The 27,712-nt window shown below is 48.2% G+C and overlaps 1 protein-coding gene and 1 long non-coding RNA gene across 4 annotated transcripts in view; one reads left to right on the top strand and one right to left on the bottom strand.

Annotated features, from left to right (window-relative positions):
- SH3BP4 (SH3 domain binding protein 4) overlaps positions 1-7,052 on the top strand; it is a 93,429-nt gene extending 86,377 nt beyond the window's left edge. For all 3 annotated transcript variants that reach the window (XM_082395565.1, XM_082395567.1, XM_082395566.1), the window contains 2 exons: positions 3,972-4,160; positions 4,977-7,052. In XM_082395565.1, the coding sequence (XP_082251691.1) occupies positions 3,972-4,160; positions 4,977-5,201 (414 nt within the window). In that variant the 3' untranslated portion in view covers positions 5,202-7,052. The remainder of the gene's footprint in view (positions 1-3,971; positions 4,161-4,976) is intronic.
- Positions 35-20,998, bottom strand: LOC309630404. Its single transcript, XR_014245645.1, has 4 exons — positions 8,572-20,998; positions 5,012-5,069; positions 1,924-2,019; positions 35-1,816 (listed from the first exon to the last, which is right to left on the bottom strand). It is a non-coding gene; the product is annotated as an uncharacterized lncRNA (long non-coding RNA).
- Between the last annotated feature and the right edge of the window lie 6,714 nt (positions 20,999-27,712).

Below are 27,712 nucleotides of genomic sequence, written 5' to 3'. Positions count from 1 at the left end.
AGGAAGGAAGGAAGGAAGGAAGGAAGGAAGGAAGGAAGGAAGGAAGGAAGGAAGGAAGAGTGCTCTGGGCTCTTGGAGAAGTTTCTCTGAAAAAGGGAAAGTTACTGTGGGATATAAGTCAAGGTGGGTGGTTGCTTTAGGAGTGAGGTGCGGGGTGAAATCAACACCGAGAACCTTGAAAACTAATGGAAATAAAGGGGGATGTTGAGATCAGGGAGAGCTAGGGCTGGAGAGGACGGTGTGGAGCGGTGCTCTGAATCAGGAGCCAAAAGCTCTTTACCCCCCAGAAGAGGACACAGTAATTACCTGCTGTGCACTTAGGGAGGTGCCTGGGGACTTCCTGCCGGGTGGTCCCAAAGCCCAAGGCTGCGGATACAGGGAGGAGCAGGGTTGCCATGGTGACTGCCCTCTGGTGTTCTAACATCTCAGGAATGGGAGCATGACTGGGGTGGACATACAGCAAAGGGATGTTTCGTTGTATTTTCATAAGAATGTCCCTTCAAACAGGGGTTGACACACTGGCCCGCGGGCCACCTGCTTCTGTAAATGAAATTTTACTGGAACGCAGCCCTGCCCACTCGTTCAAGTGTTGTCGTGCTGTTCTCACGCCCCACTGGCAGAGTCAAGTGGCTGAGGCAGAGACGCCATGCCCGCAAAGCCAAAAATAGGTCCTGTCTTGCCCTTGGAACAGACTTGGCCACCCTGACTGAAGTCATGGGTCACTCCAGTTCGTGGGAGTCCAGCTGGAACCAGCCTTGTGCTTTTTTTCTGGTATCACCTGTGTATACTGCTGTGTGTGCTTCAGGGAAAGGGTTCCAGCACCATATCCCTGCCACTGAGAAGTTTTCTATTGCTGAGACTTGGTGGGCACCCAAAATGTGCCGTTCAGAAAAAATAAATGCATGAACTACCCCTTGGCGGTGGTGTGGGCAGCGCTCTGCCCCAGCTGTGACTGCTCGGGGCCAGAGAGAGGGTTTGAGTTTCTCAGGACCTTTGTGCCTGCACCCAGTGCCCTGGGAGAGAGCAGCTTTGATCGCCCCCACCAGGGATACCCAAATCAGAAGCAGGCGACTCTGAAGTGTTCTGTTACCTGGAAAACAAGGCCACCTGCGGAACCTGGCAGCTGAGCACACAGACACTGCTGGGACACCATGAGGAAGCCTGGGTGGGACCATTGTCACGGGAGGTTGGCCAGACGCCTTCTCAGGACACCAGGCGTGGCTAGAGGGCACCCTGCGTCTCCTGTGTGTCTGGGCTCAAACCACGCCACGCCAAAAGAATTTCTTCTTAACTTTTTTTTTTTAATTTATTTTATTTAAGTAGAGTTGAATTACATTGTTGTGTTACTTTCTGCTGTACAGCAAAAGGGCTCAGTTATGCATATACATACATTGTTTTTCATATTCTTTTCTATTATGGTTTATCACAGGATATTGACTATAGTTCCCTGTGCTATAAGTAGGACCTTGTTGTTGTTTTTTATTCAAGCAAAAGAATTTAAATCCAGAATTCTACCAATTTGTCACACGTCTCCCCCATACCATAAACACATCCCTGTATACTCTTCACATCTTCGGCAGCACAAATCTAGTAAACATTTAAGTTTTTTCAAACAATTTCACTTGAAGATACCAAAGTTCAGAGACCATTTTCTGAAATGTGTAAATCGTTGCGATGAAGCCTCGTGCTGATGTCACGTGGTGCCCACACAGTTGGAAAGGCCATTGGCCTGAGCACTGGGAAATCTGGACCTGCCTCCACTTCTGTGCCCTCGAGCTGTGGGACCCCTGGACAAGCCACCCAGCATCTACGGGGTCTATAAAACAGACACAGTGCAACCCACACGGTGGGTAGCAGCTGGGGACAGCCTGCCTGGAGGCCCTCCCCAGGTCTGGGAGCCCCTCCCTTTCCCTCCGATTTTACCTGCAAATTGGGGTGAGCCTGGCTTCCCTTCATGGGGGTTCTGAGAGGTAGACGCGCCCTGCACCCGGCTCACTGGGAACACTCAGGGAAGGTAGTCTATTTAAAATCAAAAACAAAAATAAGAAAAGGACCACGTGGTCCTCAAGCTGCCTTCTTTCTTCCCACCGTTATAGCCCCCTCGGACCCAGGACGGCCTCCGATTGATCTTATGTTTTAAAGGCAAAGATTGAGATGCTGGGGCATCAGGCTCTGCATTCAGGGACTCCCCCAAAAGTCACCATTTCTTCATTTGTTAAGTTGCCCCCAAATAAACATAAAACGTAGGTGAGAATACTCAAAAATAGCTGCGTTCTTTCAAGTAGCAGCCCCGCAGACTGATCCTGCACAGATGCCAGGCTGCCTGCGTCGTCACGAAATGTTTGAAGGGAGCGCGTGAGCGGCGTGTTTGGCTCAGCTGGGGAGGGGCTGGCTGGTCGGTCGGTTGCCGTCTCTAACACTTTCTCTTCGGAGCCTTGAAGCGACGTCAGGTGCTTGGACAGAGCGTAGAGGGACAGAAAGAGGGCCGGGCCCGGTGACTGGTAGCGGTATCTCTTTGGTTGCATCCTCGACGTCCGAGGACCCAAGGGGGTCTCAGACCCCGTCGCTTCTGCAGGTGTCAGGCTGTAGTCCGGCAGAGGATCTGCGGATGAGAGCAGGGCGAGCCGCGCCTTCCATGGCCCAGGAGAGCTGGTCCTCACCGCGCCTTCTCCCCCTGCCTGGGGCTCCATCCTGGCCGCCCAGAGCTGCACACTCATTGTACCGGCCTCACCGGACCCGCAGCCCGACACCCAGCAGCCGTCCGTGTAGCTCGTAGCTCGGGGTGATGCGTGCGGACAGGAGGCCTGCAGGTTTGTGCTACTGATGTGGCTTTGTGTTTCCTTAAGCCAGAAATGCTCATGTGACACAGCCTCCAGCCTGGGGCCGCACAGAACCCACAGGACGTCGAGCCCTGTGTTGGAAGCCCCCCTGACTGACCAGCCCCTTTCCTGGATGGGGGATCGAGTCCAAGGTGGGCCTGTGCTGTTCGGGCCGAGCCGGGGCTTGGGCAAGGCTCTGCCCGTTGCCTCCTTCCCGGCTGACGGGCGTTTGTGTCCCTCCATAGTCAGTGATCCCTGTCCTAGAGACACCAGAAGGCTCTCGCAGCTTTGTCAAGGGAGCAGAGTCCCAGCAATTCTGGAGACTTTCTTGATGGCCCTGTTAGCCTCCCCTCCACGCGAGGCCTTCGTGTGTCTCCAGAACCTGAGAGGCCTGGTTCTGAGCCCTCACCTGCACCTCTTCTGCCCGTTGGGGCTCCCCCGCTGCTGACGTCAGCTTGTCCTGCTCTGAGCCCCAGGCCGTGCCGAGCTGGCTGTCTGGGCAAAGGGCATCACCTCTCCAGGTGCCCCAGTCGGGGAGGGAACAGATGAACAGCCGTCATCACACGCACCCTGCCTGGCGGCGTCCCGGGGCTGCCGCGACCGAGTACCGCAAGCTGGGAGGCTCCGAGCCGCAGAGGTTCATCCTGGGACGGGTCTGGAGGTGTCGGCAGGGCTGGCTCCTCCTCGAGGCTTTGCGGGGGTCTGGCCCGTGCCCCTCTCCCAGCTCCTGGTGGCTCCAGTGACGTGGCCGCATCACCCCACGTCTGCCTCCATCCTTACGTGGACTTCTTCTCTCTGTCTCTGCATGTCTGTTTCTCTCTTTATGAGGACACCAGTCATTGGATGAGGGGCCCACCCTAGTCCAGTGGGACCTCATGTTAGCTAATTACATCTGCCAAGATCCCTACTTTGGCATTCGGTCACGTTGGGAGGTTCCAGGAGGACGAGAATTTGTGGGCGGGGGACCCGGTACCTCCCACAGATCGTGGTTTTTCCTGCACCTGGGAGTCGCGGCGGTGCTGGCGCTCAGGCCTTGCCGCGTTGAGGGTACTGGCTCGTGGTCTCTGCGGTGCGGGCTTCCCATGAAACCGGAGCCTGCCCTCTGTCCTGCCTCACGTCTGTTCTGCCTCATGCCTGCTCCTTCCTCCTTAGGCCTTACTGAAGATGGACTGCCAGGGCCTGGTGGTCAGACTCATCCAGGACTTCGTGCTCCTGACCACGGCGGTCGAGGTGGCCCAGCGCTGGAGGGAGCTGGCCGAGAAGCTCGCCAAGGTGTCCAAGCGACAGATGGACGCGTACGAGTCCCCTCACCGCGACAGGAACGGGGTGGTAGACAGCGAGGTGAGTGGGGTGCCCTTCCCTCCACCTGTAAGATGCAGTGATGACGACGTCTACTGTACAGCATTTTTACGAGGACAACACAGGTAAAATGTGGAAGCAAGTGCTTAGCACCTAGTAGGCTCTCGCTGAGCGGGAGCAAGTCTTATCCTCCTCGGGATCCTTAGTTGTGAGCCGGGCCCCGGCGGCGGCGGCAAGGCCACTCTCCCGTCAAGCGGGACGTTGGAACAGCATCTTCGGAACTGCCCATCCGTCCCTGATGCTGATCTTGAATTACCTTCAGCCCAATGATGCTTGACGGAGCCCTTTGTGATCAGTTCTGGCTGGGGCTCTGCCCTGCACGGTGTGAAATGCATACCTGGTATGTTGTCAGCTTCGGCCAAGGCTGGTTGGGTTCCTGCTCAGGGAGTCTTTGTTTTCTCACTTGTTTTGTGGTGGTCACTTTAAGTTTCTGGAAAGACAGTCAGGCTTGCAAGAGCTCAGAAGCAGAGGTCCCAAGAATAAGGGCATCCTTTATGGATGTGATGAGTTTCTAAATAAATGGAAGGTGCTACGGGAGGTTGGAAGGAAAGAGAAACCCTTTCTGTTTGTTCGGTCACTACTTGGTACTATACACCTGCTCTCACACAAAGTGTGTTCTTCCCTCTGAAATGTGCTGGCCCGGGACAGAGGCGGCCTATTTGGGTTCATTTCACTCTTTAAAAAGTAGCATCAGTGATGAACAGAGATGCTGGTACTAGGAGAGGTTCTAAGACCCAGTCTCTCAGTGTCCCCCAATTTTTTCTCTCTCTTTTGGTTTTGGACAACTCCACTATCCAGGCCATGTGGAAGCCTGCGTACGACTTTCTACTCACCTGGAGCCACCAGATCGGGGACAGCTACCGGGATGTCATCCAGGAGCTGCACATCGGCCTGGATAAGATGAAAAACCCCATCACCAAGCGCTGGAAACACCTCACAGGGACCCTGATCCTGGTGAACTCCCTGGACATCCTGCGAGCGGCTGCTTTCAGTCCCGTGGACCACGACGACTTTGTGATTTGAACTGGTCTCCGACCTCCTGATGCCCTCCCGGAGGGCTGCTCCGGGGCTCATGCCCTCTGTCTGCCCCGGATGCCCAGGCGGGCACATAGAGCTGGGGAGGGAGGGAAGGTCAGCTCAGACAGACCCAGGGTCCCTCCTGGCTGGATCCACACCCAGGACCGAGCACACGCGATGTTCCACCCGCCTCCTCTGTCACGGGGGAGACTTGAAGGGAATTTCTACTGCAGGTTGTTGCCAATCAAATAGCTTTCTATTTGTTAAGTATAAATTTAAATTTAAATCACTTTTTTTTTAAAGTATGGGGGGTGGGGCGCGTACGAGAAAGGTGGTATCTAATTTTTTAACGAACCGTAAAGGTAAAAAAAAAAAAAAAGAAAACACTTCATAGGGGCAGATGCTGTTGAGGTTTTTATGTTCTATAAAGACCTTTTTAAATTATGTTACAGATGTATATATGTATTTAAGGGTCATGGGGGCATTTCTGATTGCCGGATTCTCTTTGCATTTCAACACTTAGCACGGAAAGACACTTGTTCAGATGGTGGACCTTTTTGCCTCTGTACTTGTAAAAAAAAAAAAAAAAAAGAAATCAAATAGGAAACGTGGTGTTTCAGTAAATGAGTGTGGTCCATGCCCATTCTTTCTGAGGCTGTCCTAGTCCTGCGATTTCCTGTGATTTTTATTACCTTCTGTACCTTGGCCTCGTGTTGCAGTAAAGGAACGGCCACAGCACCGGGGAAGCTTTTTTGAGCTTTAGCAGGAAGAGTGAAATCCAACAGGAGCAATTTGGGTGCACTTGAGATGAGAGGGCGGCGGGCAGGTGGCATTCTCTATGGCCCCTGCCTGTGTGCCCTTAATCCTGCAAAAGAGCTACGCCATTTGGAGAGAGGTGGCCCCTGCAGCTCTGAGAGGTCCTGCTTCTCCCCGGGGGCAGGGGAGTGCTTGCTGCAGAGCTCGAAGCCTCTCCTCTGGGCACGAAGAAAACATCACCACAAGCACACCCTACGCTGACGTCCAGAGGTGCCCGCTGCCATTTGCCAAATTCTCTACTTCATTCCACCTAAAATGTAACCCCTCTCCCCTCCTGGTGTGCCCATCTCTCCTTGGAAATAAATAGCATAGGGAAATCTTTTTTTTTTTTTTTTTTTTTAACAATATGAAGATTATCTGAGCAGGATGAATATCATCTGAAAATGTTTCCCACGTAAAATCTGGGACTTGGCGGACTGTTGCATTGATAACCTTGATGGTTGGAGATCAGCTTGCTGGGCTGAATTCTACAATTGCGTTGTGGATGCACCTCGGAAGGGAGTGAGGGACAGGGATGGAGAAATACTGGCAGATCAATAGAGCTGATCCCCAGGACGGGGCCAGGATATGCGCTGCGCTTACGTGAGTGATGCTGGGCCATCTGGGGTTCCGGCATCTCACTCTCTAAATCTGCTTTCTGGAAGCATGCTAATTACTTAGTATAATCAATGTAAATCCCTTATTGGGCTAAAACATTCTTATATATCTATTGATTCAAATACGGAAGACCAACTGACTGGAAAACAACAGCAACAATTAAAAAAAAAAAAACTACATGTTTTATGCTGCAAGAACCAAGATACACAATTCCCCCAAATCATCACACGAAATCACCTTACGTACTGGTTCTTCACTCTCCACCTTCAGTCTTCCCAGAGAGCGTCTCTCACTCTTCCCCAAAGAAGAAACAAAACCAGTCGCACCTTAATTATTGAGATTTTTCCTCAGGGGCTTTAAATAGTTTCCTATGCAACATGTCTTGTAGCACAAATTCAATTCTACAGAAGTTGCAGTAAATTTTCTTTGGATATTTTAACATAAGTGTGTGTGTTTTTTTTCTGTACCCACCCAGACTTTTAATAAAACACAAAACCTAGTGTAAGTATCTGTGCATAGAACAATGGCTCCGTCCCAACCCGGTCTCCCCTAGGTGACAGTGTGACAATTGGTTTAGCGGGTATCTGTTTTCTTGCTATTGATTTAATTGTTCTTGGAATATAGGGCTCTCAGTCATCAACTAACTAATGGGAATCAGTGTTGCCTAGAGCACCCAAAGGGTGCAAGTGGGTGGCTTGCCTTTTTCTTGGTCCTGTGTACCTGGAATTGGCCAATCCCAAACCCACAATACACAGCTGAGGGCCGAGCCATTTCTCAGTGCCGGGCATCTTCATCAGGTTACAACAAGCTGGACTCCCACGGGCCCTGCGCTCACCATGCCCTCTGGACCAAGCCCAGGGAGAGAACAGGATGAGGGTAGGTGGGCAACTGATGGAGACCAGCCCCACCTGCAGGTGGTGGGGAGGAGTGGGGCTAAGGAGAGCCCCCTTGAGAAGTTAACTTTAATCCAAGGCGAAAGGCTGAGTAGGCACCAGTGAGCCCAAGGCCAGGCCAGACCTGGGGAACAGGGTGTCTGCAGCATTGAGAGTACAGGGACCACAAAGGGCTCACCCCCTCCCCACCACGGGCCTGGGGCGTGTTATACAGGGGTGCACCTGTACCCTCCGTGCTTCTCAGTTCCAGCCCCGCCAGCCATATCCTGACACCCATTTTGCAGTTGACTGACTTGCACGGCTAGTGGCAGAAGTGGAGATTTTAATCCAGAGCTGCTGTCTCAAAGTGCCACATACCGGGTGGCTTAAAATAACAAATTTATTTTCTTGAGGTTCTGATGGCCAGACGTCCCAAGATCAAGGCATCACTTGGCCGTCTGCCCTGTGTCTGCATCCAAACCTCTCTTTTCTTAAGGACCCCAGTCATGGATGAGGGCCCACCTGAATTGAGTGTGACCTCATCTTAACTTGATTACTTCTACAAAGACACTATTTCCAAATAAGGTCACATTCACAGGTTGGGGGGATGGGACCTCCAACAGATCTTGAAGGACAGAGTTCAACTCACAGCCCCGCCTCCTTCCCCGAGGCCTTTGCATGTGGCTTCCTTGGGGGAAGGTAGGGAAGGAATCCAGCTGGATCTATCTGGAGGTCTCTGCCCAGGTTAATGCCAAAGTCAGAGGGGCGGAGGAAGGTAAATCTTTAAAAGGGGAAGCTACTTCGGATGGGACTGGCTAGGTCACCAAACCTACTTTCTTCCTGAGCAAACAGCTCAAGTGTTTTCCAACCTCCCTTGCAAGTAAGTGGCCGAGTGACTCAGCTAGTGGCACATTGAGTGTTGGTGATACAGGCGCCATCAGGCCGGTCCCATAGAACCTTCTGGGCACCCCTCCACTGTCCCAATTGAACAGAAGGAATTCCAGGGACCTAAAGGTGAGGAAGAGTCAGGCAGCAAAGCCCAGGTCCCCAAATGACGCCTTTGAAGGTTTGCTTTGCAGCAACCAGTTTACCTCCAGGCCCCGGAGGCTGTGGCGTTATGGCGGCCGGCATCCCTTCAATCTCAGGTTCGGTATTCCCAGATGACTGCTGTAAATGGAAAAGCTGGAGGGGTGACGGATTTGCTCTTAAAAGGGAAACATCCCTCTCACACCTGGATGATGTCAGATAAAGATGAGGAGAACTTAGTCACACTAGTTTTCCTTGGCTTGCGCACGTCCAGAATTGGGCACTACTAGTCTGAACATGAACGACTTTTCTACTTTTACTGAATATTCTCTAGGTTACTCCCAAGAAGCTTGGTTAAAATTTCTAGTTCTTTATTGATGTTGATTTTGATATTGATAATGGTAATAATTGGCATATAAAGTTATGGTATTTGTAGGTGTTTTTGAGGACCAAATATTCAGAAGAAAGACTTCGTTGAAAAAAGCTGTGCTCTGATTTCCCAAGAAAAGGGCAATTTTGTGCCTGGTCAATTCCTGCCTTGGTCTTCGCCTGGTTGTCGAGCAGTCACATCGTACGGGGTATGCACCAAATCGTTTACTTTGTGGTCACCAAGACCCCACCTCTCAGGTAGTCTCCGGTCACCTGGCCACAGCCGCCAAGCCCAGTTTCAGTCCTGGGACCCTCCCTGCCAGGGGTCTGGTCTGCAGATCCCCGCAGCCCATAGTTGGTCTTCCAACCATCCCTACTGCCATGCCTGGACTTAACGACCTCTGCCTTGTGCCTTTGCTCTCATTGCTTTTCATGGCCAAGCTACTCCAGCGCCCTCTCACCTAGTGCACCTGCCCACTCTCCTCCCCACTCCATGGGATACAAAGGAAGACCCAGAGACGCTCCTACAGCCCGTTGTGCAGTCAGCTCTGGGTTTCCCAGCGCCCAACTGCAGAACTCCTTTGACTGTCTCCGCTTCTCAGAGCTCCCTGCTTTTGCCTGGGCTCTTCTTGAGCTGAAACACCTGTCCTTCCTTCATCAGCCACACTGAGCTCCTTGGGGCGGTGACCGTGTCTAAACTCGTCTCTGAGTCCCCAGAGCTTTGTGCAGTAAATGTGTGTTGCATGAGGGACCTACCCATATCTCTGCCATAAAAATGCATCTCAGAATGTGGATGACTTTGGCTATTGGAGTGGGTAGAATGGGCTTTGTGCTGGGTTTACAACCAATGTTAAAAATAAGTGAAACTTGTCCAGCAGTGAAAGCATCAAACCCAGCTCATATTTTAAAAAGAGTTCAGGGACTTCCCTGGTGGTCCAGTGGTTAAGACTCCACGTTCCCAATGCAGGGGGCCTGGGTTCAATCCCTGGTCAGTCCGTGTGCTTCGACTAAGACCTGGCATGGCCAAATAAATTTTTTAAAAAATAAAAAGAGTTCAAAGGGAAAAGCATGACAGGGATGGAACTCAATGGAGTGTACACCGACAGCAATGACACGCCCTAATGATTCATTTCCTGGCACAACGGCAACGTATATTTGGACCTTGGTTTTTGCTGTAATAAAACTGAGTTTTACATAGAATAGATTGAAATGACCTCATCCTAAATAGTCAAGTAACCTGAATGTTGGGGCAAAAGGGAATGCCAAGTGCCCAGGCTTTGCTTAGCACCTGTGCTCTACGAAAGGTTGGTTCTGTTTAACCCCCTGGACCACCTTGGTTTCACAAATGGGAACCCTGAGACTCAAGGAAAGCGAACAGGCCCAGCTGGCGCAGTGGCCAACGCCCAGCTCTGTCCACCCCCAGCCGTGCCACATCAGATACAGAGCATTAGAAGCAGGAAACGGTGTAAAAGCCATTGCTTGAGAAGCAAATGCCCAAAGCCAGAGCCGGGGCAGTTTCATTGACAAGCCGGCTGTGGGTCAGGGTTAGACGGGCATCTCCACTCTGCCCTCACAGATCTCTGGCGGGATGTGCATGCACGCTGGGCATTACTATTTTGTGGCCGTTTCCCTAAAATCAGGAGTATTTAAAATATTTACACTTAGCCAAAGTTTTCCCTTTTGGGTTTGTTTTTGGAATTTTAGCTTTATTGAGGTACAATGAACATACAAACAAAGTTTTCCTTTATTAAGACCTAGTCATTTCCACCCGAGAGCTCATCCTTGGTGGGTTACACAGCAATATGCGTGTGCTTGACGCTGCTGAACTTAGTGAACCACTTAAAAATCAGGAAGATGGTAAATTTATGTTCATTTTACCACAAGTTTTTTAATGTGAAAGAAAAAAGTTATAGCTCCAGTTCCCTGCACCCCCAGGGTCTGGTTATGAAAACTAGGGAGCGAGATTCAGGGCTCTTAACTCTTTTTGTGCCATGACCCCCTTGACAGTTTGATGAAGTCTGTAGACACCTCAGAATCACATAAATGCATCAAGTAATGTGCATTCGTGACCTGGGATCACAAATGAAAGCAATTATTCTTACATACAGTTACCTAAAGATTTTTTTAAATTGTGACGTGCTGCTTTATGCACCAAATAACATTGTGTAGTAGCAGGTCTCGTATCCCCCATAAGCTCCACGTAGTGAAGAGGATTTCAATAGCTGCAAAAACATTAATGGGCATAAAAGTATCTGAGATTTAGAAATTGTTTACAAAACCACAGGAATTTCTAATATTACAGAGGTTTGTTGCCTCCATGCATACTTGAAGGAAATGCTAATGTGCAGTTAAAAGTTCATGAAAGTAAAGACGCAATTTTTTCCCTTATTTAAAAAAAAAAAAAAAGCTCCTCCTAAGGAAAGTGAATCACCAAGATTTGCTATACCTGTTGTTTGAATTGCTTGTATTAATATTTTCTGCTCCAGGTTGGCAAGAATCGTCTTTTTATAAAGCTCTGCTTCTCTGAGTCAATAGCGTACCTAACAGGGGAGAAGAAAAACTGGAAGAAATTAGCTGGTTTTGTCTATGACTTTTTAAATATCTCAAGTCATTTTTCTCAACTTTCTATTTCAATTGGTTTACTTTTTATCAATACAAGAATATCTGTATTCGTGTCATATGTCTATGGTACAATTTTCAAGGCAATTTTCACCTTGGGGACAGCAAAAGAACCACCAAAACTGAGGGAACAGCATAGACTTCAGCGGGATGCAGGCCGCTTGGCGGAAGGGCCAGCGAGCTGCTCGTCGGTATATGTGGTCTGGGTGCCGTCGTGGGCATGCAGAGGCTCAAGGGCGACCCATCAAGGGAGAGGAGTCAGCTCCTGGGCTTCCAGGAGTCTGTAACCCAGAGCAGGGGCAAATATTCAAAGCTCCAGGGAGACTGAGGCACTGTCATGAGAGTGGACCAAGAAGGAATTCCAGGGAGGGCGGAGCCTGTTGGGTGACGGGGCTTTGAACGAGAGTGTGGTTGTGTATTTGGGGGTTCTGAGAAGAAACCCCAAGGTGGAGGGGAAATCCTGAGACGATTCTGGAAGGGCAGGGGAAGGGGGTTACTAAGACATGCTGATTGAGTACCTTCTGTTTGCCCGGCACTGTTCCGGGCCCTGGGGTTGTAACCCCTGTCCCCATGGAGCCCACCGCGCTAGTGGGGAAACAGCCGGTAAACTAGATCAATGTTCAGTGTGAGGTCAGGTGGAGGTGAAGTGCTAGGAGGGACACTGAGAAAACCGTGACCTTAGGGGAAGGAGCGGGTGTAGATCAGGACGGCTTGGAAGGCCTCTGATGAGGCGAAGTTTGGGGACAAATGCGGGGTCAGAGGCGCCGGGGTTTACGCTGCTCTACGAAGGGCCGGGGGAAGGAGAGTGGGGTGAGCAGGCTTGATGCCAGGTTAGACGCAGAGGGAAGGGGAGGCTCTGGGGGATGGGAGTGAGGAGGTGACAGACCCGGCCAGGAGGTGTTGGTCGGATTAGCCGAGGAGAAGCCCGGGGTCCCAAAGCCCCTGCACTGACCTGGATGTCAGGGGCCTGAGGGTGTGGGCGACGGAAGGGGGAGATGGATTCGGTGTGGCTTTTTTTTTTTTTTTTTTTTTTAGTATTTGTTTATTTATTTATTTATGACTGTGTTGGGTCTTCGTTTCTGTGCGAGGGCTTTCTCTAGTTGTGGCGAGCGGGGGCCACTCTTAATCGCGGTGCGCGGGCCTCTCACTATCGCGGCCTCTCTTGTTGCGGAGCACAGGCTCCAGACGCGCAGGCTCAGTAGTTGTGGCTCACGGGCCTAGTTGCTCCGCGGCATGTGGGATCCTCCCAGACCTGGACTCGAACTCCTGTCCCCTGCATTGGCAGGCAGATTCCCAACCACTGCGCCACCAGGGAAGCCCTCGGTGTGGCTTTTGATTGGGTAGGAGCAGCGAGGCCAAGAGGGGCCTCTGAGAACACGGCGAGTCAGGGCTGGGGGTCCCCGGCGTGGACGAACGGCTTCACTGGGAGGTGGGGAGGGGTTGATTAAGCTGTGGAGGACGTGGCTGTCGGGGACAGCAGTGACGGGGGAGCAGTTCTAGGACTCTGGCTCCAAGCAGAAGAATGGAAGGCGTCACTGAAAGAGTTTAGACCAAAAAAGCCAGCGAGAAGCTGGAGCAGACCGTGTGGAAACCTGAATGGACATCCTCCACGGGGCCTCCCCTCCCAGCACCTGTGCCATCACCTCGACCTCTAAGGCTCCTGGGTCGCCCCCTCTCATTTCCTCTCCCCTCTCTCCCGGGCTCCACCTTGGTCCTGGCCACCATCACCTCTCCCTGTACCTGCATCTCCAGCCCCGCCCCCTCATCTCTTCCTCCACACGGCCGCCAGCGTGGTCCCTGTGAACTAGAAACCCGTGCCCCTTGCCGCTTAACCCCACCCTTGCGGGCCGACGAAGGCGTGTCTCCCAGACGCTGGCGCACAGGTTCTTGTTGGCCCTGCTAAGCTTCCACCTGCCCCCCCAAAATGAGAGGAATAAGGACAGTGCACGGAGGCTTTCGTGAAAGCCAGATTTACAGAAAGCAGGTGACGCTCCCTGATCCTGAGATTAAGCCTTCGTTCCTTTTTAGTGTTAACGTGTCCTTTATTTTGGCAACTGATAAAGATAGTATATTGTCGTAGTTGTTTTTTTGTTTTGTTTTGTTTTTAAAATTTATTTATTTATTTTTGGCTGCGTTGGGTCTTTGTTGCTGCACACAGGCTTTCTCTAGTTGCGGCGAGTGGGGGCTACTCTTCGTTGCGGTGTGCAGGTTTCTCACTGTGGTGGCTTCTCTTGTTGCGGAGCACGGGCCTAGGTGTGTGGGCTTCAGTAGTTGTAGCACGCGGGCTCAGTAGTTGTGGCTCGCGGGCTTAGTTGCTCTGCGGCATGTGGGATCTTCCCGGACCAGGGCTCGAACCCGCGTCCCCTGCATTAGCAGGCGGGTTCTTAACCGCTGCGCCACCAGGGAAATCCTGTCGTAGTTGTTTTAATGCCTTTCTTGGCAAAGTACAATGTTGGCTGATGACCAACTCCCGTGCAGCCCTCACGACTTGGATCGTTGGACAAATAAGGGAGATACAAGGTGAACTCTCTGTTTCCGTGGCTCTTTGCTCTTGTGGCTGTTTCGAGCTCACTGAGCTAGTGGCTTTATTATGCTTTCCAGGCGGTCAGTTTGTCCTCCTCTTGAGGACACTCTTGCTATGCGTGGAACCCAGAAAACGCAAACCCACGTGCCAGCCCTCTGCCCTTACCACAGATATAACCCGAATCTGTCCGTGTTAGAGCCGTGTGTTTCCTTGTTGTGCCCTCACAGACTGCAAACTGGACAAGGCAGATGCCACAGTGTCCCGCTCACGCTCAAGAAACGCACACTCACACTCAATACATTCTTGGATGAATGACTTGTTGAATAAACAACTTCCCAATGACCACTGCTGACCGATTCGCTTGGGAGGATGGAGGCCAAGTACCAAGTGCCTGAACAGGTTTGTGTGTAATTGTAATGATGTTTAAAAATCAAACAAATGTAAGTTTTGTGGCGAGTCCATTTTGGATTTTATTCTAGAAAGTTCTATCTCTACTTGTTTTAGTTCACTGGTCTTTCCACTATAACATTACATATGTTCAGCTCAGCTGAAGCTCACACTTTACGGGAAAAAAAAAAAAGTGTTTGCTTTATTTTTCACACAGCAGCATAGTTTTCTACACTCCAAGTGCAAAATCAGTTCACACCCAAGGTGTGGATGATCACACCTAGGTGAGAATAGCAGACGTGGGTACACAGGGCCAACACCTGCAGCCTCAGGTCAGCTGTCCTGGTGTCACAGGCCTCCCTGGACAGTCACCTGAGTAGAGCAGGCAGGGTGGTTGCCTGGCAACTCTAAGGAATCACAGGGCCGTCCTTCTTGCCTAGAAGAGAAAGGGTCTGGAGAACTGAGTCACTTTCATTTTTGACCCTGAGCCTGGTTAGGATCAACATCTGCAGAATGAAGGATTCATAGTAAAATCCTCACTGACAAGTCAGCTTAATGACATGTGAGATTGAAATGTACAAATGCAACCTCCTGTGTGTATATGGAAGTGCTGTATGAAGGTGTATTCTTTGTGCAACTGGTGAATTAATAGGAAAACAATTATGGGTTAAAATAATTTGGAAAATCATATTCCAGTTCTGCAAGTTCATTTTTCAAAACACCTTTACATATTTCTAATTATCACATTTTCTATGTGGTAGATGAGTTGAGAAATTAAAGACAGAAAAGGTGCTGAATGTGTATTGAGGGACTCAGGGCACTTGACCTAGTTAGAAATAATTTACACAGACCTTGGAGGTTTATGTATTTTTCCCAGGACCTGGGAGACAGTGATCATTTTTCAAATATTAGCTTTGTGGAAAATGCATAAAGATGTCCTGATGGCTGGTGTCACGATGCCACGCACAGTGTATCTCAAACTATCAGAACAAGAATAAATTGGTTTTGCATTCCGAAATTCATACCCAAGTAAAAGCGACTCCGTTTTCTGTTTGTGACATGTGATATATTCCAAAATTCTGCTGGAAGTATGATTGGATACCTTTGATGTATCAGGCAGCACTCTGTCCCTGAAAGAAAGAACTTTGCACAGTACTCATATATTTCACTTCAAACAAGGTGGTTTATTAGTATAATTATTCTCAAAATGCCTTCAAAATATATACATTATTCAAAGGTTTATAATATTTACTCTTATTTGGGTATTTTGCAAGTCAATCAGATCAGAACAGAGCTCTAGCTAAAATATCCTTATTATTCGGGATTCCCATAGGTTTGGATCCACAACTCTGGGAGGAAGTGAAGTGGGTACCAGCTTGGTAATCTTGAGAAAATGAAATAACTCAACTATTTAAGGCCATTTTTTAAAACGAAATTGCTGTGACCACTGGCCTGATTTTTTACGTGTAATCCACGGACCACCTGAATAGGACTCTCCTGGTGGCATTTTCATCTGTATTAAAAATGCAGATTCCAAGATCTCCCAGGGCTTTTGAGTCAGATGCTGTGGGACCTGTACAGGAAATCTGTATTTTACCAAGCTTTCCATCTGATTCTTGGGTGCTCTGAAGCATGGGGACAAGCTCAATTTTTCATTTTATGGTAAAACACTAGACAGAAAAGAAATGTAAATGATTTCTGAGTAGGAGGGGATGGGTATGGATTTCGTTTTGTGATTTCTAAATATTTCAGCAGCTTTGGCTCCAGACTCCTCTCCTGGGCTTCTTGGCTTCTCCTCACTGTCCCACTTTTCAGTCACCTCCTGCTGAACCTTAATTAAAATCCAGGCAGTTATTTTCAGGGAGGCTTCTCTGATACGAACGATGTCTCTAGGGCTTGTCGGACTGTCCCCGATGGGAGGAATAAATGGGCCAGTGCTCAGCCATGGGCCCGCCTCCCTCTGTCCTGGGCCTTCTCAGGCCTCCTATTCATCAGGGGTAGTGATGTTTATCCCCGCTGGACACTGTGCCCCCCAGGCCAGGCCGGGGTTTGGACCTTTCCCCGTGTTCTGCATTCAGGGGCTAATGTCCAGGGCTGTAGGGATTTCCAGCTGCTTCCTGCCCCCATGGGAGGCACCGTGCAGGCAGACGTACAGTCTCTCATTTGGTTAATGCTGGTCCCCAGGAGGACTTTGCAGAAGTCCCTCCCTCCTGCACACCATCCCTGGCTCAATAGACCTCGGATGGGCCTGGGCGGTGTGTGCGGGGTGTACTTGTGTGTGCACAAGTGTGCAAGCACACATGTGGGCCTCTGCGCCAGAGGTCAAGGAGGCTTCTGAGACAGCCTCCAAGCATTCCTCACCGTGGGCAACACCACCACTGCAGAAGCCACTGGCCCCTCAGTTTTATTCCACGGCCACCTAGACAAGTAACGGCCAACACTTAGCGCTTTCTCTGTGTGTCACAGTCCTAAGAACTTTAGAGATTCTAACTCATTTGATCCTCTTGACACCCCTGTGCAACTGGTAAAATTATTATCCACATTTACAGATGAGAAAGTAAGGCACAGAGAGGTTAAGTAACTTTCCCGAGGTCACACAGCTACAAAGTGTGGAGCTGAGATTCAAACCCAGGCAGTCTGGCTCCAAGGTCTTTGCTGAACCCCATTCCTACCGTACCCAGGTGATGTTTTCCTGTGAGTCAAAAACCCCAGCGAGAGGAGGAAACAGGGACTTGCATAACTGAAAGTGGTAAAGAGCAAAACTTGTATTTCTGACTTCAGAATGTTCTACATGGAGATGATGAAAAGTGGGGAGGGGTTTGTAACAGGCTTTTCGTTTTTAATTTCCTTTGGTTAAGCAGATGTAATTAGTTTGTATTCTCTCCACATATTTCAATGGCTGGCATGGAGACAGCACAGAGCCTGCTGAACCAAGAGTGATTTTAAAATCTGCCTCAACAGAAATGTCCATTGATACTGAGGTGGTTCAATAAATCACAGTACGCTTACACAATGGAATACTGTTCAACCATTAAAAGGAATAGGCAGATCTATAATAATTGGTGTGAAAGGATCTCCAAGATATACTAAGTGAAAAACAAAATAGAACAGTGACCATAAAATCTCCCATTTATGGAAATTACACACAAAACATTCCTGGAATGACACCCAAGAAGCTTGGTCATGGGGTTGCTAAGGTCTGGAGTCCTGCCTTTGGGGGAAGAACTCAGTTTTCGTTGTATATGTTTTTGTGCCATTTGATTTCCTACTCTGTACCAGTGATATTTTTTTTTGCTATAGATAATGATTTATGAAATGAGAATAATTTAGAATTAGTAAGTATCCAAGGAATAAAACGAATACCCCAATTTGCAAAATTAAAAATCAAACAAGTACCTAATTAGCATCCTGTTAATTAGCACAGTGAGCCTTTAGAGAGGGATCATGAAAACTGATTGAACAGAGCAGAACGCTTGCAGCCAGCACCCCTGGATGGGTTTTAGGAGGTTCTCTGAAACCCTCAAACGGTGCGCTTATTTTTTCTTTACTTCGGTCTGTGTATCCTCCAAGGAGGATGTCTGGAGTTTTTTTTTTAGATTCTCACACAGGTTCATGTCCCCCAAAGTTCAACAACCACTAGCCTAGAGGCTGTGAAAAAAAGGCGATGTCCGTTTAAAAGACTCTCGTATGCAGAGCATTAATGAGTATGAGAGGTACTCATAGGTACTGGCCTTGGTCAAATGAAGCCCACCCACGCCCAGGGCACACCCTGCCCGGAGGTTTCCAGCAACTGCGTCTTGCGCATATCACATATATGACATGCATCATTCTATCAGTCTGCCGGGACCACTTTTGGCTGACTGCAGCTGAAACCTGGCCGAAAGCGGCTGTGCCGAAGAAGGGGTTTATTTTTCTAACTTGACCAGTTCCCAGGCTGAGTGCACGGTCCAGGGCTGATGCACAAGCTCGGGGAACTAGACTTTCATCTCCCTGCACAGCCATCCTTAGGCTGTGGCTTCATGCTGCATCTCTGGGTACCAGGTCCATTTTCCAGTCAGCAAGAGGGGGAGAGGGCAAAGGGTATGGGATCTGCCAGCTGTCTGTCTTTTTCTCACAAGGGAAACAAGAACCTTCCTGGCAACTGCACTCAGTAGAATTCCTTTGTGTTTCATTAGCGCACACTCAAACAGCCCCCGCCCAGCTATAAGGGAGCCTGGTGCGGGGAGCGTTCTGTTCACTAATTGGTTGTTGTGTAACCATAAACCAACTAGAAATCCTGTTAGGACGGAGGAATAGGGACCAGTGCCGATTGCACGACCCCAAGTGGAGCCCGTACATACCCACGGGAGCACGTGTGTCTGGACCTATTCCTGCACCGTGAAGCAACAAGCATGGATTATTCGGTCAGTTGGGCCTGAAAACTGGCCTAATACCTTCATTTCGAAAGTACAGCCTGGGGCTGTAACTTACACACCTGCATCCACTAATGCCATTAGAGTCAAAGCTGAATATCATATGATTTTAAACTATTCCAATGTAACTCCAATAAAAGTGCATGACGCAGCTTGGGACGTGGTAAAAAATTCCTGATGGAAGCAAACCGCATTTCTTTTTCAGTTTTATTGAGATATAATTGACGTACAGCACCGTCTAAGTTGAAGGTTTATGAGTTTAGCGAGTTAAGTTTATAAGTTTAATGGAAAATACATTTTAATAAAAATAACCTACAAGAAAAGAATAAATGAAGCAACCACCTGTGCCTGATTCAGCCGAAGTTCCAATTCTGTGCAGACTCTCCAGGGCACCTCTGTTATCAACAAAAAATGCCATGAGCCTGGCTCACATTCTTCACTGTGGAAAAAACAAAACAAGGAAGCCTTTTCTCTGAGCTCTTTTCCTAGACACCACCAGATACCATCCAACAAGGGTGGATTTCTCCGAACTAGGACCCGAGGCCTGGAGCTGGGGCAGGCAATGATGTGGGTCACCCGTGAAGAATTTTGATGGAAGAAAAGTGGGTGCCGGAAGTGATGAGATGTAGGTCTTGGACCAAACGACCAAATGGGTGTTTAAATGTACAGAGAGTGACTGTTCAGACGGTGACAGAGAATTTGAGTTTAAGGAAATAATACTGACATTATTATTGTGATGATGTCTCGAATTCTAACTAAAAGCATTCTCCGCGCAGGATAACAGCCAGCCTCCTGGGATCACACCTACCACTGCCTGTCTCTCTCTCTCTGTTTTGGGGGACGTTTTGTTAAGAAAATCTTTGCAATGTGGTGTTTCTCCAAAGGCCAAGCACCCACTAATTAATGGTAGCATTTCACCAGAAACTAAGTATGAATATAAACTTAAAAGCGTTCTCTCCCTTGGGAAACTTCCATTTTCTTTACATTAACTCTGAAGTTTTAATTTGAAAACCTTGTATTTTAAAGAGATGCTACTGGAAAATATAGTGTTCAAATTTTCCCTCCTGTTTATGACTATATAATAGTTGTCCCGAACATGGTAGATTTGTCTGGATCAAAATATAACACATGAGGAAAAAAATACCTAGTGTAATATCCTTACAGAAGTACCCACAGCTTAAGAAAAAAGAGTACGATTTTCTTCGTTTCCAAAAGAGAAACCTCAGAATACATGGATACTTGCTCAGCCTTTTAGAGAGATTATTTGAGAACGAATTCAGATCATAGCTTCTCTTTCATGGTTACACAGGATGGTATTTTTAAAATCTTCCAAAGTACCTTTGATTTATGTTTTCTCTACACCCAAAGGAATAACTATAAGGTGATTCAAAAGCTGTAGTTTGGGGAAATGTTAGTCCTTTCGTTTAGTTTCTGAGGATAAATTTAAATCCCTGTTTCTTTCACATAAATATTCTCTGTTTATCACGGCTCTAAAATATGTTTATAGAGGTAGATTTCATGTAGTCTGATTCTTTAAGAGTATTTCAAAGCATTCTACGACAGCTTGTGAATCTTTAAAATGTCCCGGTGGGAGCTGCACACAAAACTAAAGAGATACCCGGGAAAAAATGTAGGCGCTGTAAGTGCCATGGGTGAAGTGAGCGCACGAACATGTGCTGGGTGTCTGGCACAGGTCCTCAAGGTGCTCTGGTCTCTCCGACGAGAAACGGCAGGAATTTCCTTATCTGGACAGACTCAGGAGGACCAAAATAATGTATTGTCAGGCCGTACAGTGCCATACCGTAGCAGAGAACCCTCTGGGGACAAGATGAACGGGAGGGTCACATTTGAGACCTGAAAAATCACATCTGGGAGCTGCTCTCAGTTCCCTGACGCCTCCTTGGCATGCGTGGGGTCCCCTCCTTGGAGACAGCTATCTCTCCATCGTCTCCTTCCTGCCCCGCCCCCAGGGAGCTTCTTCTCCAGCGTGTCCTAGGGATGCTCTTCCATCCCTGGCCTTGGTTGTTTCCTTTGTTAGACCCATGACCCTTTCCTCCAGAGAACTGATCTCACTTTGTAATTACACCTTCTTTAATATGATTGTTTCCTTGACGTCTGCCCCCCAAGGAGACTCGGGGCTCTGCTCGCCACTGTATCCCTGGCTGCACAATAAACACTTGTGGAGGAAGAAAGGAAGGGAAGGGGAGAGGGTTGCTGGGGATGGGGGAGGGGGGGTGGGGGGGTCACATTGCTGAGTCACCCGAATTCCCGCATGGAAGGTCTGGTCTGACAACCCCTACAGAGCTCAAAATTGGAACTGAACACAGAATTAATTTGGCTGCGTGCTTTGATTATATCCAAAGGCAGACAGCCAGCTACTGCCAGCCGGAGAGCAAGAATTTCCTTCGTTTGGAGAACTCAGCCAACTTCCTTGCTGCTCCTGAACCATTTTTAATGTCGCTTTCAAGCAGCATCGTCTGTCGTGCCTAGAGTTGCTTAGGCAAAACTGCCATCACGTTTTATAAAACTAATTTTATACCCAGAGATCTGAATGTATGGTACGTTTCTGAAAATTGCCTACAGGCGTCTGGTTCGAATACCATTGCCTGTGGCTTTACAGCTCAATATCGTCAAAATAGAGGGCTGCCATAGACCAACAGGAGCTCAGCTGAAGTTCCTTTTAGTCTTCTGGAAAAACTTAGGACCTTTAACTGCTCTTACCAGCCTTGTGCTGTGCAACAAATACTTTCCATTGCTGCTTTTTCCTCCTGAGTTATCCATACACATCCAGTGTTAAATGAAGAAAGACAAAATGATGCCTGAGTTCTGCAAAGTCAACCTGAAGCTCACATCAGGGGAAATGCTTGATTCTTTGTGTTACAAGTGGAAGTCCATGAGGAGGTCAGCTCAGAATGTTGGAGATGCAGCTGCATCTGCGAACATGAGTGGCTGTGGCTAGCTCGTGTTCCCCTGGCTGGCCTGAACCACATTCTAGAAAACCCACTTCCACCCTGGAAGATCAGATGTGATCTCCACCAGGCCAACCGCTCTCCCAGCACTTAGAGAAGCCTGCTTTGCCCTGCACCTGAGCGCTTGAGAGAGAGAGAGAGAGAGAGAGAGAGAGAAAGAGAGAGAGGAGGGTGGGGAGTTTCCTAAAGAGAAAATGAGTGGGGATTTCACTGTTCATCCTCCCCCTTCTTGTTGACTGCTCTGGAACGGGTTCATTCGTTTTGAATTCACACTCTTAATAAAAGGGGTTTTGTACCAACACCTCTCCACTCAAGCACTGCTGTTGGAAATTCAAAGCCCTCTGTGCCTGCCATGGAGATCAATGCAAGTTTGCAATGTATTGAATCCAGATACTATTATATGTGGGTAGTAGACCAAGTCCTCTGGACTTGCTGTTGGTCAGTGGCTGGAGAGCAAAAGATACGTCTGTTTCTATTTTTGGTTTTGTTTTTAACCAGTGAGCTTGGTCATTATTCATTCTAAGGATGGAAATCTTTAAAAGTCTTTCAGGCACAGAGGAACTGATTCCCTCTCCTATTCTGGTTTATTGTTGTTTCGTTTTGTCCACTTTTTTTTTTTCTTCCTGTAAAGATAACAAATGAAGAAATAATGAGTCATGGTCACTTCTTCCCTTCAGTGTCCCTCATATTGGACATAAAACACTGATTCTATTTTTGTCTAGATCTCATTTCTGTCTTGGTCATTCTGTAGAAGAAGCTTTTAGACTGGTTATATGACTTTTTTAAAAGAAATGATAAAGTTGGACTCTTGTTTCTAGCCAGGAGGTGTAACCAGCTCTGAACTTGCCTACCTACCATAAACAATGAGAAAACTGGACAAAATACAGGAAACAGCAGTTTTCAGACACTGGACCAAAGTCAGTGTGTCAGTGCAGGATTTTGAGAGAAGGAAAACAAATGAGGTGAATGCCACCATGGCCCCAGATTTCCACTGGGAGGCACTTTCTGGACCACAGCACAGGGAGAGGGAATCCAAGCAGGTCGTAAAGATCTCGCTGACTTGAGCATCAGGGATCGGAGTTCAGAGAGGCCAAGGAGGCCAGAATTTGTGGAGCAGAGTACTGGAGTAGAATGAGCTACACAGAAAAAAATCCTCTTTGTGAGGCCTCCTTCCGTGCCCTTGAGTCTCTGGGTGAAAATCATAATGTGCCTGCATAGGACCAACTCTCCAAGGTCAGGGAAACAACTATTAGAGGATTTGTAAGGTTAACCATTTCCAGACCTCACACAGTTCCAACCAGTCAAGTGGAGAGAACTCACAGAACATACACGGCATTCAGAAAAGAACTCAGAAAGGTCATGTATTAGTCATAGATAAAACTAGCCCAACAGTAAAGGCTACTCTAAACCTGTCATTAAAAACTTAACAACAAGACTCAAAAATATCCATCTGATTCAAAAATAATTTAACAGACTGCCAAAAAACCCTGCAATACTATTTAAAGGAAGACCAAAAAAAACCACCAAAAACTGGACATTCAATAATGCAATAGTCACAATGTCCAATATCCAGTCAAAATTTACTACATGCAAAGGTGTGAAAAAATGTGACACATCACCGTGATAAAGATCAGTCATAGAGACAGATCCAGAAATGATGTAGATGATGAAGAAATGATGGAATTAGCAGAGAAGGACTTTAAAACAGTTGTTATAAATACGCTTAAGAATTTTAAGGAAAATAAGAATATAATGAAGAGAGAAATAGAAGATAAAACCAAAGGAAACTGATAAGCTGGATAATACAAATCTGAAATAAAAAATTCTCCACACCTTTGCCAATCCAGAGGAACTAATTTCTTTTTATCTTTTAATATGAAAATATCTCAAACATACACAAAAGTATAGAAAAGAGTATGATGAACTCCCGGTGCTCATCACTCATGTCAACATTTACCCAAATTCTACTCTTTGTGTTTCATTTGACCTCTTAAAGTTTTTTAAAAAAAATCTGGAGTGTTGAAAACAAATCTCAGATAGCATATCATTCCACTCATAAATACTCCAGTGTTCATCTCTAACAAATAATTGATCAAAGCTAAACACACACACATAATACCATTATTACACCCAAAAGATTAGCAATAATTTCTTCATATTGCCTGATAACCAATCTACCTTTAAGTTTCCTGATTGTCTCAGAAGTGCCTTTATGGTTCATTTGCTCTACTCTTTGCTTTCAGATAATATGACTCTTAATTCTTTCGTAATCTTAACAGTTTACCTCCTCTTCTGGTTTTTCCATGCCAGTTATTTCTTAGAAACAATCTGATCATTTTCCAGGTCACTTGTCCAACAGAATGTCTCACTTCTGGCTTTGGCTGGCTGACGCATTGGGGCATCATTTAAATCTCTTCTCAACTTCACATTTGCTGTGAATGGGCAGTTAGGTCTAGAGGCTTGATTGGGTTCAGGTTCAATCTAACAACAATAATACTTCTCAGGTGGGTCTGTGACCTTCCTATTGCAGAGCTTCAGGGGATACACGAGGTCTAGCTGCCCCACTTTTGGCAACATTAAGATAGATGAAAGGCATCAGCTGTTGTCAGCCTGTCAACTTTTCACCTAATGGTTTTAGCTGTCCCTTGGAATGATAATTTTAAATTATCTTTGCCAATTTGATAGCTGAGAAATGAGAGCCATCTGTTTTAGTTGGTTGGTGTTATTTGTTGCTTATTTTTCAAGTCAAGGGATTCCTCCATGATTCATCTCCCTACCTCCTTGCCAGGTCTCCTTGCTGGGTCTTCATCATCTCTGGTCTACTCCTTGTCTTGCCCTTCTCCTCAAGCCCTTTGAAGTGCTTGATGCAGAAACCATTCCATGCACAGCTCCTAGGAATTGTCTCCACATTCCGAGCCACGGGTAGGTATGAGATGCCAGCCCCTGATTCCAGCTCACAGGCTGCAAAGCCACCAATTCTACATCCTGTCCCTGTCATGGTCCACACTGCAGAATGGGAGAAGTTTAGTGGAACATTAAGTCTGTTCATTCCTAACTCACCTTTTAATTTCCAGATCCTCTTTCTAAGACACAGGCATGAGTCTGTATGGGCCGGGCCATGGGCAGTTTGTGGAAGAGACACTGTCCTGAATCACAATGGCCCCTCCCCTCCCAAATTGGCTTTGGGTCACCCTGTGCTCTTCCCCTCTCCTTCCCCTTCAGACGACTTATCTCCCAGGAAGCTCCAAAGGCTCTCAACAAACATGACCTTGGTGACATCAGCCCAGAGGCCACAGAGACATGCCCAAATCTGTCTGACTCTTGGGATGAGCACAAGTTAGTCTGGGCCTCGGGAACCCTGTCCCCACTAAACAGTGACATAGAGCAATGTGGTCGGTATTCTCAGAGGTACGAGGCACTGCTACCAAAAGATTTTTTAAAAGGAAAACAATGTAAAAAATCTTCTTAGTAATCCAGGTGTCTTTGTGGAAAATGTTGAAAATCCCCCGCGGGACTTTGTAGGAAAGAAAGACTTGAGAAGCACTGTTGTGACTGCTGCCACGCCCACCCCTCACCCACGGGGAGCGTGTAGAACACCTACAAGGCAGGCATTTCCCTTCCCTGCCACAAGAAACTCTCTTGAGCTGCAGGTCCTGATCAAGGACATGTTTTGGAATTTGGTGTATTTTGTTTTTTACCAGTTTTTCGTCATCTACTGGTTTGAGGGGATTCCAATACAGAGTCCCCGTTGGCATGGTGAGGGGCACAGGGATGGACTCCAGCTAGTGACCATGGCAGCGGTAACATTTACACATCCACAGAGCACAGAGGGGGATAACGGTTGAGTTTGGAGTGCTGTGAAGGCAGGATTTTGTCCCTGAGTGGCCCTGGGTCCCAGACCCCTCTCTCAAAAAGGCCCCCAAGGGGAAATTATTTGCACCTTAAAAACAGCAAAATGAAGGACACGGGATTCTCTTACTAGTCATTCACACAGATGCTTATTTTATCTTTGGAAAAGTGATGTAGAGGTGTTGGTTCCCATTTTCACAATTAAGAAACTCTCAGTTCCCACTCAGCTCCTGACCCCACGGCCCCGTTGAGGCCACTGGCCGCCCCCTTCCTCAGTCCGTTTCCCCTCTGCCAGCTCCCCAGCCTGCTTCCTTCTCTCCAGCCCAAAAGCCAGTGGATCCCAAACACTCTTTTACTAGAGTTGTCCGATTCTCTTCTTTCTCATTAGGATGGATTTATTCCAGTTAAATCTCAACTCATTTTATCTTACTCAGGGAGCAGCCGCCAAGCCCGAACGACGGTGGGGAAGACACTTGAAGAGCAGGAGCCGTGGACCCCTCGGCAGTTTTGAATCTGGACAGTCGGTCCTTCTCCCTGTGTGGCTGGATTAAGGGCGCTGTGGAGCTGCCCAGCTCTCAGGTTCTGGGAGAACGTGACCAAGGCACCAAGTCTTCAGAGTTCCCCAGGCTGGGCTCCCACCACCCCACCTCCAGCCCACCGTGCTCTCTCCTGGGACTCTCAGAACAGCAGAGCTGCCCTTTCTTTCAGACTGAGCTTCCTTCCCTTGCTGTCTGTAGTTTAAAAATGGCACCAACCCACTCCTCCCATCCAGATGTACATTCTCTGCACCCTCCCCTTGAAGCTACAAGGACCGTGACTGCTTCACCCAGCAGAGTACGGCCAAGTGATGCTGTGTGACGTCTGGGGCGGGACAGAAGGGGCCGCCTACTTTCTGCCATTTCTCTGGAACATTTGCTCTTGAAATCCTGACCGCCATGTAAGGGGTCCTATGAGGTTGCCATGCTTGCAGGAAGCCCAAGCCACACGGGAGGCCATGAGAAGAGCTCTGGCCAAACATCAGCCTTCAAATCTCCCCAGCCCGAGCACCAGACGTGTGCGTGAAGAAGCCTCCAGAAGATCCTGGATTCAAAGATTCTGAGTTCAAAGGAAGTTATGCCATCAGTACGCTCCTGGTGGAATCATTTGCCTCAGCCGTGAGTCACACAATAAGGAAGCTGGCAGGTAAAGGGCCACATCCATGCCGTGGACTTTGTGACAACTTTACATGAGGACAGTAGAAACAGAACGTGCTGTTGTGTGCATTTCCTGAGGGAGACAGATATGTGTGCACTGAAAATAGTTCTGGATAAAGTAATTTAAAAAGAAGAGAGACAAACCCTGGAGACACGGTGCTCGCATACAACAGGAAGCTTTCACAGGAATGTTCATTGCGGCCCTAGGGCCTTAGCAAAGACGTGGGAACAACCTCAAGCCAGTCAATGGGAGAGAAGACCTCTTCATTATCACCCAGCAAGGTGATAAAACTATACAGAAAGGAAAGCCGGGGAAAGACGCACCCAGGGTTCAGGGTGATGATCAGCTTCCGGTGGCAGAAGCCAGGAGGATGGGCAGGTGTAGAAAAACCACGTGGTGACATGTAGGTCATTGTCAATGTGCCAGCTTTCATTTTGGGTGGTGAGTTCAAAGGTGCTTCACGATAACTAGTAAGTAAATAAACAAATGTGGGGCAGCCATGGATCGACCACGAGGGTAGACCAGGAATCGAGGACTGTGATGAATGCGATTCTGTGTCCATGAGGCCCAACAGGGCACAGAAGGAGACTATGGACATGGGAGGAGAGAAGGGGTAGAAAGCAGCTCTTTCAAGAGGCTGGGCAGTGAAGGGGAGAAGAAAACATGGGAGCAGCCAGAGGAGCAGGTAAGGTCCCCAGGTGGTTTTGTGTGTGTTCGTTTTTAGTTTATTTGCTAATGGCGATCACCTGGTAGCTGGCAACACGGAGGATGCAGGATCAAGGGAGATCCAGGACCGACGTCCTTGAGGAGGCGAGAGGGAGCGTGACCCCGAGCCCGGGGAGCAAACCCGCCCTCCTTCCCGACGCCAAGCAGCAGAGCCGCC

The sequence above is a fragment of the Balaenoptera borealis genome (genome assembly GCF_965194805.1).
Source record: "Balaenoptera borealis genome assembly, chromosome: 6".
Classification (NCBI taxonomy): Eukaryota; Metazoa; Chordata; class Mammalia; order Artiodactyla; family Balaenopteridae; genus Balaenoptera; species Balaenoptera borealis.
This window is presented reverse-complemented; position numbering and strand designations above follow the sequence as displayed.